At 45.4% G+C, this 12,684-nt stretch overlaps 1 protein-coding gene and 1 long non-coding RNA gene across 6 annotated transcripts in view; one reads left to right on the top strand and one right to left on the bottom strand.

The window, feature by feature from the left end:
- Nucleotides 1-12,426: 12,426 nt before the first annotated feature.
- The window catches only part of LOC123766552 (zwei Ig domain protein zig-8), a 176,493-nt gene continuing 176,235 nt past the window's right edge, over nucleotides 12,427-12,684 (bottom strand). For 4 of the 5 annotated variants that reach the window (XM_045755799.2, XM_045755802.2, XM_045755800.2 and 1 more), the window contains one exon: nucleotides 12,435-12,565. In XM_045755799.2, coding sequence (XP_045611755.1) covers nucleotides 12,435-12,565 — 131 coding nt within the window. Of the gene's footprint in view, nucleotides 12,566-12,684 lie in introns of all 5 variants that reach the window. The other variant, XM_045755801.2, reaches the window with a different exon arrangement.
- The window catches only part of LOC123766553 (uncharacterized), a 287,226-nt gene continuing 287,024 nt past the window's right edge, over nucleotides 12,483-12,684 (top strand). Inside the window, exon 1 of the long non-coding RNA XR_006773829.2 lies at nucleotides 12,483-12,588. This is a non-coding gene — a long non-coding RNA (uncharacterized lncRNA). The remainder of the gene's footprint in view (nucleotides 12,589-12,684) is intronic.

A 12,684-nucleotide genomic window follows, 5' to 3' on the forward strand; every position in this document is an offset into this window, starting at 1 on the left:
TGCAGTAAAAGTATTCCCCTTTTCGTAACCCGCTTATGCTGACGAGCAAATCCTGCAACAACGAGGAAACCGAAAAGGAAATTCTGTTATGTCTGGCGCTGGTCCGTTGTTAATGCCTGGATGTGTGTGTGTACCGACCACTTTAGCTGGCGGGAGGGATTTGCCGGGGAAAACAGGGAGTGTGTGACGGCCAGCACGAAGTGGCTGTGTCCCCACGTCCTCTGGACCGGCTCTTGGTCATTCTTTCTCACTTTAAAGTGGCTGCATTTCAGGAGAGGCGTGTGCTCATGCGTCTAACAATACTTTTGTTTACTTTTCGCTTCACATATCAGGCTAATCATTCAAGCTTTTTTTTATATCTATTTTGGGCTATTTTTTACACTTCATATAAATTGTTAAAGCATTATGTATAGAAGGCGAGCTGATGTAGTGGTAACATGTAGCAGTGCATGTGTACTCCTTCATCTTACGGTCGCCTACATATTGCAAAAAGCCCCCCAGGGGGGGCCATAGCTCCCAGTTTGTCTTAGACACCTAGAGGATTACTAAGATTCTCTTTATGCTGCCATGATGTCCTCAGCACTCAACAAAGGCCATATTGGCGCACAATCGACACATTTCTGCTCGCTTCAGGAGCCAAGTCCGCTACATTCTTCCTCCACGACGTCTGAGGCAAGTCTGGTGTTCCAAGCCAATACTTCGCTACGCCCTCTCGTTGGTAACGTGACCTACGAGCCACCTGATGGTTGGTCAATTCGTGTAGCTTGCAGCCAATCATGTTCTGCAGCTTAGTATCTTGAGCCTTACATTCTCTGTATCCAGCCCGTCCTCCCGAGTTGTCTCAACGTCACACAAATGATGTACTAAACTGATCCGAAACCCCAAGCAAACCGAAGACCCATGAATAGAAAACGGGACATCCCGTTAATGTTGTGAGCTACTATAATGTATAACAAATCATATTTTGATTTTGGGGATTTATTCGTCAAAATGCGATGTACAATTCAAGAGGACAGGTCGGTCTATCGGTGCAAAACATGTCCCCAGTGGAAAGAAGTTCCAATCTGTTCCATTCGTCGAACATTGAAATGTTTTGCTGAATGTCAAATTTAAATCTGAAGATTCTCGTTGATGACGCTAAGGTATTGAGACCCAAATAGGGGCTCAATGGAGCCGTTGACTACTGAATGTAGTCATATATGAAAGGTTCGAATGGAATGAAACACTGGCTTAAATAATTTAATGAAGAACAAGAACCGAGCATAGAGATTGGGAACATAGATTGAGGGATAGTACAATAACTGACTATGACTAGCGGACTACATATGACAAACACGACATTGAAGGTCGGCATTGCGACATTTTCTCGGCTTCCTGGCGACATCACAATTTATGGGCGCACTAAGATCACTATATTTGTTGAACAATTTGTCTGAATTAAGTCGCAATATATGAGAGAGGGACGGCAGCCTCACTTGAAGACCTGTGTCAACAAGTTGTTAAGAATACTGAGAGACAGGCAAAGAAAAACATCACATATGTTCAACAGTTGAACGAATATGAGTTAAGAAGTAAAGGGTTGGCATAGTAAAAGCCGTCAAACCCATCAAATGATTTATTAAAGATGACATAAAAATTTCATCATTTCTGTCAGTGTCACAGCCAGAGGACAGGAGCTAGATCACCTCCCTTCCCCCAGCCCTTCTACCCTGGCAAAAATGACAGGAGGAAGAGATTGAGAACAAATTTAATCTCGAGTGAAGTTGTGAATGTTGTGAACACAATATAGCTCACGGTCGTGTTCATGAAATTGAGAAAAAAAATCTTTGAGGAAACAAACAACGTTGGATAGGGAACAAGAACGTGAGTTCTGTCCAGCAGATCATACACTAGTAATTACGCTGACACAGAAGGTGTGGGGGTTTGTTGTGGGTATGACCTCAATGGCTGACTGTGCACCTTTGGTACTTCACTCACAGATGTGTCATTCATAAGTGCTTCATTCAGAGATATGTCATTCATATTTGCTCCATTACTCGGTGCTGCAGAGATATCTCTCCGCAGAACAATACGACTTCCAGCGACAAAGTTGAAATCCTTACCCACTTTATGTAGTCGTATTCAGCGATGACCTCTTCACCAACTTCGAGGTCATCCCCGGAACTCACAGTTCCTGCGACGGCGCTGGAACCAATCGTATTGGCGTGTGCCTTTTCATTGGAGACTTTCAGCGCCGTGGAGGGGGGGGGGGGACCTGCTGCCTGGGTAACAGCTTCTCCCCCGAATCAACCTACCCTGGCTTTGCGCCCTGGTGAGGCCACTCCAGACCAGGCCGACATCAGAGCGCAACTCCATAGTCTCCTGAGACTGATGGATGCCTACTACTACTATTCAGCGGTAATAGAAAAACCGCAGGAAGTGATATATCCACTCAGCTCTCGGGTAGACTAAGGATGTGGTCGTGTCGAGAGCAGGAGAGAAGGGAAGGGAATTGTCGGGAAAGTGCTAAGCCATGACGACTATATAGCACAGGGAAGGGATCAGGATAAGGATTTGGGATAGGACGGGGGGAAGGAATGGTGTCCAACCACTTCGACGGTCGGGGATTGAATGCCGACCTGCATAAAGCAAGACCGTCGCTCTACCGTCCAGCCCAAGTGGTAGGGAGAGAAACAAATGTCCGCATCTAGCATGTAGTTGGTGTATTCAGACAAACATCATGCGAGTCGTATTGCATTTCCTCGCATGACCCGATTTCTCATTGCCGACACGACACGAATTCTGCATTGAAATGTGGCCCCGCCGCGTGAAATATGAAGCTCGAATTTATTCTGTGTCGTGCAAACTTAATTTTTGTCGGGTTGGAGACGCCGGCGGTCGGCGATGTATATATTGTAAGTTCAAGTCTTTGTACTCAAGTCTTTGCAAGATTTGAACAGGTTGAGGTGAAACACCGAGCGGTAACAGCTGCAAGGTTTGCGTACAATATGTTAAGTTTAGTGTCTTTACATTTCGTGATGCTGTTGGTGCTATCTTGCAACATTTTTTGTTTTTACACAGGTAAAACCCCATCAAATGATGAGTACAGGATACAGGAGTCTGTTCCTGTGGGTACAGGAACAGACTCTCAATCAGCAAACAAGCTGTCAGCAAGACAGCAAGACGGCTTTTGCATGTCAACAAAGCTGTCAGCAAGACAGCTTGTTTGGAAATAAGCAAGCAGGAGTCAGCAAGCTGACTTCTGTTTGTTGGTTGAGAGGTTCGTCATCCCATAACTCATGCAAAACCTTACCCACCAGTTTCCCCTGGAATACGACCCGTCAGTCGTTTCACAACCAGGTACCCAATCACTGACGGGTGAAGTGAGGCGTATTGTCCAGGATTGTCGTCTAGTCAATCCTCACCGGCCAGGATACGAACCTTGGTCTAATCGTTCACGAAATGCCGGGCGAGTGTTTTACCACTGTACCAGGTTTCTGACGTGTTGGTAGCATAATGCCAGATGTTACAGTCCTATTGATGCATGGCAACATTGGAGTTTTGAATTATATACACAAAATATATCCTATTCATACAGAATGATTCTTATACATTTTGCATGTTTTCTCCGTGAATAAGAGTTGGCGAAGCAATGAATAGTAGTATTGGTTGTGGTGGAACTGTGGCGGAAGAGATGGTTGTGGTGGAGGGGTTATGGACTATAGTGGTTGTCGTGGTTAGGGGGATTTAGTGGCGTAGGGGTTGTAGTGACGAGGGGGATGTGGTGACGTGGGGGGGTTGTAATGGTGTGGGGGGTTGTAGTGGTATAGAGGTTGTAGTTTAATAGCTGACCAATGTTATTTAACACCTGAGCCAGGGGTGTTCCCAGTCACCAAATTGTTATAGTATTCATACACTTACTAGCTCTATAAATTGTCTTAGATGACATTACCAGAAAACATTTTCGTGTTACCTGCCCTGAGCGCCAAGAAGGTGTGGCTCAGAGATGGAGAAAGTGGGAAGCTAAGGGGGGGGGAGGGTGGGAAAGGTCACTCCGTAAACAGACACTAAGGAACATTAAGGTGCCCCCAGAAGTTACGTGATGTTGACACAGATACGGACTCCCAGGCCGTCGTCCCTGCTCGTCCGGGCGGTCGTCCAACGCTCCCACCGTTCAGAAACATGTTTACACCATTCAGGTCATATTCGACCAACAAACGACATGTTTTTACCAATTGATTTTATTTTTGTTGATAAACTATATGGCGTCTTAAAACGTTTTTAGAAGTTTCATTTCCTATTTACGTGAGTGTCTCGATCAATCAGGAGAGAATGACACGTGGCAGCATCTGATTGGCCACAATATTAAAGATAAGAGCCACTCAAGACAGAAGACTTTCCTCCAAGGAGCGGCGGTATTGGTTGATGTTACCTGGAACTTCGTTCGACCTTTGACCTTTGATTGTCTTCGGGTGGCACACTTGTTGTTCTTGAAGAAGTCTAAGATGACAACGGAGACTACAGGTAAGCCTGGCTGTCACCGATGCAAGTGGCTCTTGAGGTCCCTCTTTTGGCTGAAGGATAACAGGAAGAATTAGTGTGTTACAACCCCCTGGCTCTATGCTGCTGGGGTCCTTCAGTCTGGTAACTCGCATTGAAAGGCGGGGAAGGCCAAGCCGAATTTTTCAGTCATTTGAATTGTATTTCTTTGGCACCAAAAATCTCCTCACTATCATGCCCGTGAGGTTTATTTCTAACTAGGTGGTATCCAGTGGTCCCCGGGTCGTGCCCAAAAGATTGCACTGTTAAAGTGTTGGGAACGTCTACTCTCCCATCAAAACATGCGTTTTGCATGTCAATATCTTAATTCTGAATATTATAAAACCTGATGAAATTAAATTGATTCGGAAGCCACCATTTCATCCCTGGGGATTTTATGTGGATCACTTTGAGATCCAAACCCACTTAAAGTGGGGCAATTGGGAACCACAAGCAGCCTATGACAGTACCGGAGCCCCCACCAGTCACCTGCAAAGTTGTGTGAAGCTAGTCCCAAGCATCAGGCCTTCAGCCTTGGAGAGACAAACCAATTAACAAACATAAATCCTCTTCTGTAGACATATATATATATATATATATATATATATATATATATATATATATATATATATATATATATATATATATATATATACTTAAGGCATCGTAAGTACAAGTACTTAAGGCATCGTAAAGTTCATAGGATTACACAAGATACTAAATTATAACAGAGGATTACATAACACTGTAAATATCAAAACTACAATGAGATATTTACCAGTTTGCCATTATAACTTAACAGCAACGTGCTTGTACACGAAAAACAACCAGAATTATTGTTTAGTTTCATGCTGTTATTTTGAATGACAAATTCTCTTATATACACAAGAGAATTTGTCGTAGTACACATTGACAAGTGGGAAAATGTCCCGCTGGGGCAGTGTGGCAGGAGGTACGGCCCATCACTGTTACATCCCGCGAGGTCAAAAACAAATCCAATTAATGAAAATTGGCTGTAATGTTAAATAAACAGTAACTTTTGACAAAGCTATAACTATTTAGAGTGACAGCATGTCCCAGCAGCATACAGGGTGTGTGGGTGATGAGATGATGGTGTAATTACAGGGTGTGTGGGTGATGATATGACGGTGTAATTACAGGGTGTGTGGGTGATGAGATGATGGTGGAATTACAGGGTGTGTGGGTGATGAGATGATGGTGGAATTACAGGGTGTGTGGGTGTTGATATGATGGTGGAATTACAGGGTGTGTGGGTGATGATATGATGGTGGAATTACAGGGTGTGTGGTTGTTGATATGATGGTGGAATTACAGGGTGTGTGGGTGTTGATATGATGGTGGAAATACAGGGTGTGTGGGTGATGAGATGATGGTGGAATTACAGGGTGTGTGGGTGATGATATGATGGTGGAATTACAGGGTGTGTGGGTGTTGATATGATGGTGGAATTACAGGGTGTGTGGGTGATGATATGATGGTGGAATTACAGGGTGTGTGGTTGTTGATATGATGGTGGAATTACAGGGTGTGTGCGTGATGATATGACGGTGTAATTACAGGGTGTGTGGGTGATGAGATGATGGTGGAATTACAGGGTGTGTGGGTGATGATATGACGATGTAATTACAGGGTGTGTGGGTGTTGAGAGCATAGAGGACATACAGTGTGTGTTCTCACAAATTTGTTCCTACAGGATCAAGACTTTGTTCTTCGACCGACTTTGTCAGTTCTTCAATGTAATTTATACGTCTCTATCATGTCTCTCTATATCCTCTCTCTTTTCTTAAACTAAGACTAGGGTTAATTAGGGCTCTCGATTAAAGTACCTAGTGAAGCTGCAAGCAAGAGCTGTTATCCTACTTCAGCTCAGTTGAAACTTGCTCCTAGAGACTCATTTATTTAATGTTTATTTTATGCATCATTAGGATTAAACGTTACCTCTAACAATCATATAAGAAGCATGATGAGCCAGTAGCCAACTGTGTGGCAGAGCCTTCATATCATCAGTTGACCTGATCTCCCGTGTATCAACTTGTTGAGCAAACAAGTTTCAGATGTCAGTCAGTCTAGGAATGAATGATCTCTGATGGGGGCGTTAATAAATATGGCAGTTACTGCCCCTCTCTCTCTCTCTCTCTCTCTCTCTCTCTCTCTCTCTCTCTCTCTCTCTCTCTCTCTCTCTCTCTCTCTCTCTCTCTCTCTCTCTCTCTCTCGTCAGATCTAAGTCCTTCAGTCTTCATACTCCATCCATCGCAATTCTGGAGTGAGCCTCGTTGCAACCTCTGAACATTTTCGGGTTTCCTTGTATGTGTTTTTAAATGGGATTCAACAATGAGGCGGCATATGCTAGAACTGGCCTCATCTAAATTTCTTATTAGGTTCCTAAAGCATGTTCCGACTTTTGCCAGTGTAGAGTATGCTGCTGGTGTTATCCTATTTATATGATCCTCTCAACGTGTTAATAGACAGGTAAGACTGTGACAGGTCCACAAGCCAGTCAGATAAGACTGTGAACAGGTCCACAAGCCAGACAGATAAGACTGTGAACAGGTCCACAAGCCAGACAGCTAAGGCTGTGACAGGTCCACAAGCCAGACAGATAAGACTGTGAACAGGTCCACAAGCCAGACAGATAAGACTGTGAACAGGTCCACAAGCCAGACAGATAAGACTGTGAACAGGTCCACAAGCCAGACAGATAAGACTGTGAGCAGGTCCACAAGCCAGACAGTAGAGACTGTGAACAGGTCCACAAGCCCCATGACAACACAGGGGGTAATGTTGGGTTAATGAAACATCATCTTACAAAAATATTTATTACAAGAACGGAGTATCATACGTGACATTTATAAAAGGTCTAAATTCTAATCCACCAGAGTCCCTCACCTCTTGCTTGTGGTTCCCCCCCCCCTGCTCTTCTTCCTGCCTCACCCCCCCCTTCCTCTCCTCACTGTACTTCCACAAGCACAGTACCTCACTACTATAACCCAAGCCTGAGGACAGGGCTCTGATAGGACCATTGTGTTCATCTTTGAAGGGAATAGAGAGGGTGGTAGCGGTGAGCCTGCGAGCATCGGGAACACCAGCCGCGCGAAGCCCACTCAGCGATGGTTATAACCGGCCGGACACACACACAGGAGCGTTTGGGTCAATATAATAAGGTAATTTTTGAATCAACAGAGCGGCAAACAAATTACAAAATTAGTCACTTTCTTGGACATTAACATTGTCGTTCGTCTATTAACGAAAGAAACTTTTGTCGGTGTGCAACGCCCTTGTCATGCGCACAGTTCGCGATATTTGGTTCGTCTGTGCGCAGGCGTGGGCGTGAATGAAGGCGTGGGCGAGGGAGCGCGGGATTCCGGAAGGACACCGGGAATCACCAACAGTTGAATGTATCCACAAATCGCGTCAAGAGTTGTATTAGTGTGTCTGCAGCACTCTCATGTAACTTCACCCGCTGCTCAAAGCACTACACCTCACTTGTCAAGACTGTAAACATCGGGTTAAGGTAAGATATTGCCTGCCGCCTCATCATCAAAATATTTTGTCATGTGAGCATGAAGAGCCCTGTATGAGAGGGCGCTCTGTTGCCATAATGTGCTGTGGGGTGCGCCGGGCAGGTTGACTGGTTGCCCCGCGGCCCTGTCAAGTCTTGAGTCGCGGAGGACAGTCACTCTAGGGTCGCGGAGGGCAGTTACTCTAGGGTCGCGGAGGCCAGTCACTCTGCGGGTCGCTGAAGTCAGTCACTCTGGGGTCGCGGAGGACAGTTACAAGAGGGGGTGAGAAGGCCAGTTATTAAGGTGATTATGGGGGTGGGGTCAGTCACAAAGCACCATGGATAAACGGTCCTGGGGGGACAGTAACAGGGGGGACGTGGGTGAGTCGGTCAAAATAGGGGGGAAAAGAATACATAGAGGGGGCATGGGGGGGGGGAAGGTCAAGTAGTTGTGTAAAACTTAACTATTACCTGAATGCTGATGAGGAAAAGTGTACATTTTTGTAATTAAAGTCTTTTGTAATATTTAGTTTAACGGAGCGAATTTTGTACTTAAACTTGCGTGAGATATAACTTTTGTGGCACCGTGACAGTTCAATTAGATTTTAGTATATTAAAAAAAATTGTTATAGCTTTCAGTGCTGAAATATTATGACAATATTTCAGGATAAACGGCCGGTTATCGTAGACTGATTAGGGATGGTTTATTGAAACAAAAGATAACGTCACACATGCCAACATAGCTGTAATGTAAACTTAACATAACGTTACTTGTAAACACGAGTGAATATCAACAGAGGAGGATACAGTCTACAGATCCTTCAAGTCGAGAATGATCTCACGTTATCTGGCTCTATCTGGCGAACAGATGAAGGTCGGCATTCACAGTTTGCATAGAGCAGATGAAGCGATGAGCGTGTTCCGGCCTGCGTGGAGTGACTACCAAGCAACTGGTCTGTGGTCCTGTGTGTTCCAGTAGCCTCCACCAGCCTGCAAAGAGTGAAACTCTTCCAGGAAACTGGTCTGTGGTCCTGTGTGTTCCAGTAGCCTCCACCAGCCTGCAAAGAGTGAAACTCTTCCAGGAAACTGGTCTGTGGTCCTGTGTGTTCCAGGAGCCTCCACCAGCCTGCAGAGAGTGAAACTCTTCCAGGCAACTGGTCTGTGGTCCTGTGTGTTCCAGTAGCCTCCACCAGCCTGCAGAGAGTGAAACTCTTCCAGGCAACTGGTCTGTGGTCCTGTGTGTTCCAGCAGCCTCCACCAGCCTGCAGAGAGTGAAACTCTTCCAGGCAACTGGTCTGTGGTACAGTGTGTTCCAGCAGCCTCCACCAGCCTGCAGAGAGTGAAACTCTTCCAGGCAACTGGTCTGTGGTACAGTGTGTTCCAGCAGCCTCCACCAGCCTGCAGAGAGTGAAACTCTTCCAGGCAACTGGTCTGTGGTCCTGTGTGTTCCAGCAGCCTCCACCAGCCTGCAGAGAGTGAAACTCTTCCAGGCAACTGGTCTGTGGTACAGTGTGTTCCAGTAGCCTCCACCAGCCTGCAGAGAGTGAAACTCTTCCAGGAAACTGGTCTGTGGTCCTGTGTGTTCCAGCAGCCTCCACCAGCCTGCAGAGAGTGAAACTCTTCCAGGCAACTGGTCTGTGGTACAGTGTGTTCCAGCAGCCTCCACCAGCCTGCAGAGAGTGAAACTCTTCCAGGCAACTGGTCTGTGGTACAGTGTGTTCCAGCAGCCTCCACCAGCCTGCAGAGAGTGAAACTCTTCCAGGCAACTGGTCTGTGGTACAGTGTGTTCCAGCAGCCTCCACCAGCCTGCAGAGAGTGAAACTCTTCCAGGCAACTGGTCTGTGGTACAGTGTGTTCCAGCAGCCTCCACCAGCCTGCAGAGAGTGAAACTCTTCCAGGCAACTGGTCTGTGGTACAGTGTGTTCCAGCAGCCTCCACCAGCCTGCAGAGAGTGAAACTCTTCCAGGCAACTGGTCTGTGGTACAGTGTGTTCCAGCAGCCTCCACCAGCCTGCAGAGAGTGAAACTCTTCCAGGCAACTGGTCTGTGGTACAGTGTGTTCCAGCAGCCTCCACCAGCCTGCAGAGAGTGAAACTCTTCCAGGCAACTGGTCTGTGGTACAGTGTGTTCCAGCAGCCTCCACCAGCCTGCAGAGAGTGAAACTCTTCCAGGCAACTGGTCTGTGGTACAGTGTGTTCCAGCAGCCTCCACCAGCCTGCAGAGAGTGAAACTCTTCCAGGCAACTGGTCTGTGGTACAGTGTGTTCCAGCAGCCTCCACCAGCCTGCAGAGAGTGAAACTCTTCCAGGCAACTGTTGTACAGAGTCAGTGGTACAGAGAACACGTCACTCTTTACTAGCATATAACAGAATCCTCAACTATATTCCTCGCCACTACTGAACGTCAAATGGACAGTTGGATATAATGTTGGTACTTCGTATAGCTAAGGCGTGCACTATACATCTATTTATATTTTTAGTTTTTTTATATTTTATTACAAATTGTATAATGAAACTTATACATGCAGGTTTCATCACTTGTGTGGACTTCTTGTCTTGCTTGTTGAATTCATCTCTCAGGAGCTCTCTACTCATTGTAACTCATCCCCTTGTTTAGAGAGGCTCAAAATATTGAGTCTCAGGGGCTCACTATTTTGACCATACAGCAGCGATATGGATAATCGTACATACTTTGACGCAATGGACAACTAGATAGAATTTGGTACAATTGAATTTGGACCAATGGGAAAAGGTTTTGTATTTGTGGTGCTAATAAGACCTAACCTAACCATCCTAGGCCTAATATACGTTGAGGCCTAATATAGTACATATATGTGCTATACTAGGCCTAGGCATATTTAAGTTTGGTTATTAGCTTTATTTTTTCCAAAGTGAATAGTACCAAATTCGACTAATTGTCCATAACGTCACTGTGTACGAAGGTTATCTTGAGGTTATCTTGAGGTGCTTCCGGGGCTTAGCGTCCCCGCGGCCCGGTCGTCGACCAGGCCTCCTGTCCACATAGGTCCGAATAGTTACAAAATGGACTATCTAAACAGGAGGATGAGTTGCTATATTAATATAAAATCAATTCCAAAAAAATAACTTGGTTAAAACAAAATTGATAAATATTAAAATTTGATGTTATGATACGGATGCGGATTCAAAGAATCGTCTCAAAGGAATATCGAGTAACCATTCAAAACCGTTTTCAACCAAAGTGAAACGGAGGTCAAAACTTGGTAGAACAAACGTCTTTAGCACGTCAACAGACCGTTGGGTGGGTCATTTTATTTGCGTTTGTTATCCCAATAACTGTTGTCCGTATCATGCATATTAATACAAGAGTTTGCGGTCCCGCGAGCGCGCCACACACTCGCGGACGCATGTAGTGGAGACAAGATGGGGGGAAAAAAACAAAAAAACAAAATAAGAGACGCAGAACATGCAATATGAGACGAATACACCAGTAATACACCAGTAATACACTAGTAATACACTAGTAATACACTAGTAATACACTAGTGAATGATGAGAGGTACACAGGCTGACTGACTGGGGCCAGATTCACGAAAGCACTTACGCAAGCACTTACGAACGTGTACATCTTTCCTCAATCTTTGACGGCTTTGGTTACATTTATTAAACAGTTTACAAGCATGAAAACTTGCCACTCAACTGTTGTTATTGTTATAGCCAGCCTCCTGATGCTCCGGAGCTCATTAACTGTTTAATAATTGGAAACAAAACCGCCAAAGATTGAGAAAAGATGTACAGGTTCGTAAGTGCTTTCGTGAATCTGGCCCCCTGGTCCGGTGGGGCCAGATTCCACGTCTCAACAGACTATCATCATATAAATATATACCTCCCTGTGTTATGTACTCATCCCTAAAACTGCACTGCACTCTCTCACCAAAGTTTATAAATATACAGGAATTTTTACTGGTATATGAAAGTTAACTGTGACCTAAATGATGGCTTAATTAAAACGTCGTCTGATATTTATAATCCAACATCATGTTTCGTCAACGTTCGGGTAAAAAAAAAAAAGGTCTTCCACATTCTTTTGTTTTTTTTTACCACCAAATGGACTTCGAAATACTGCCACACGTGAGCAGAATGGACAAACGTCTGTAAAAATTCCATACAAACATTTACAAGCAAACACCTCGAGGCCCGCCGCCATCCACTTTAATTTTAAAGTCCATCACACTTGTCCTCTGCAGGCAATTGATCTTGGCCACATTCCTCGTCACCGCACCATTTATTTTTTTCCCAGAATCCGCGATCTTCTTCGTCGAAAGCGAGAGGATTCCCGTGAGTTTCATGCCCCCAGGAGACGATACCCCAGAGCACACGGCGTCCGCCACCTCTTGTGGGTGCTGCCCTCTGCACGCACTCAAGCGAACATGCGGCACTTAATGCAGGCCAGAGTCATCATGACCAGTGCCAACAGGGCGCTGCTGACGGAGGCGGTGACGGAGCCCGTGCTTAGTCCAGGACCCTGCTTAACCGGCTGCTGGATCTGACCTGTGGGAGGAAGAAGAGGTCAGGTCAGTGAACTAAAGAAATCATTGTATTAGTGAAAGCAGTCGACACCTACCCCGTGACAACTGAATATAATAGTTTATTGGTAGAAATAACACTTT

The sequence above is a fragment of the Procambarus clarkii genome, chromosome 62, assembly GCF_040958095.1.
Source record: "Procambarus clarkii isolate CNS0578487 chromosome 62, FALCON_Pclarkii_2.0, whole genome shotgun sequence".
NCBI classification, from domain to species: Eukaryota; Metazoa; Arthropoda; class Malacostraca; order Decapoda; family Cambaridae; genus Procambarus; species Procambarus clarkii.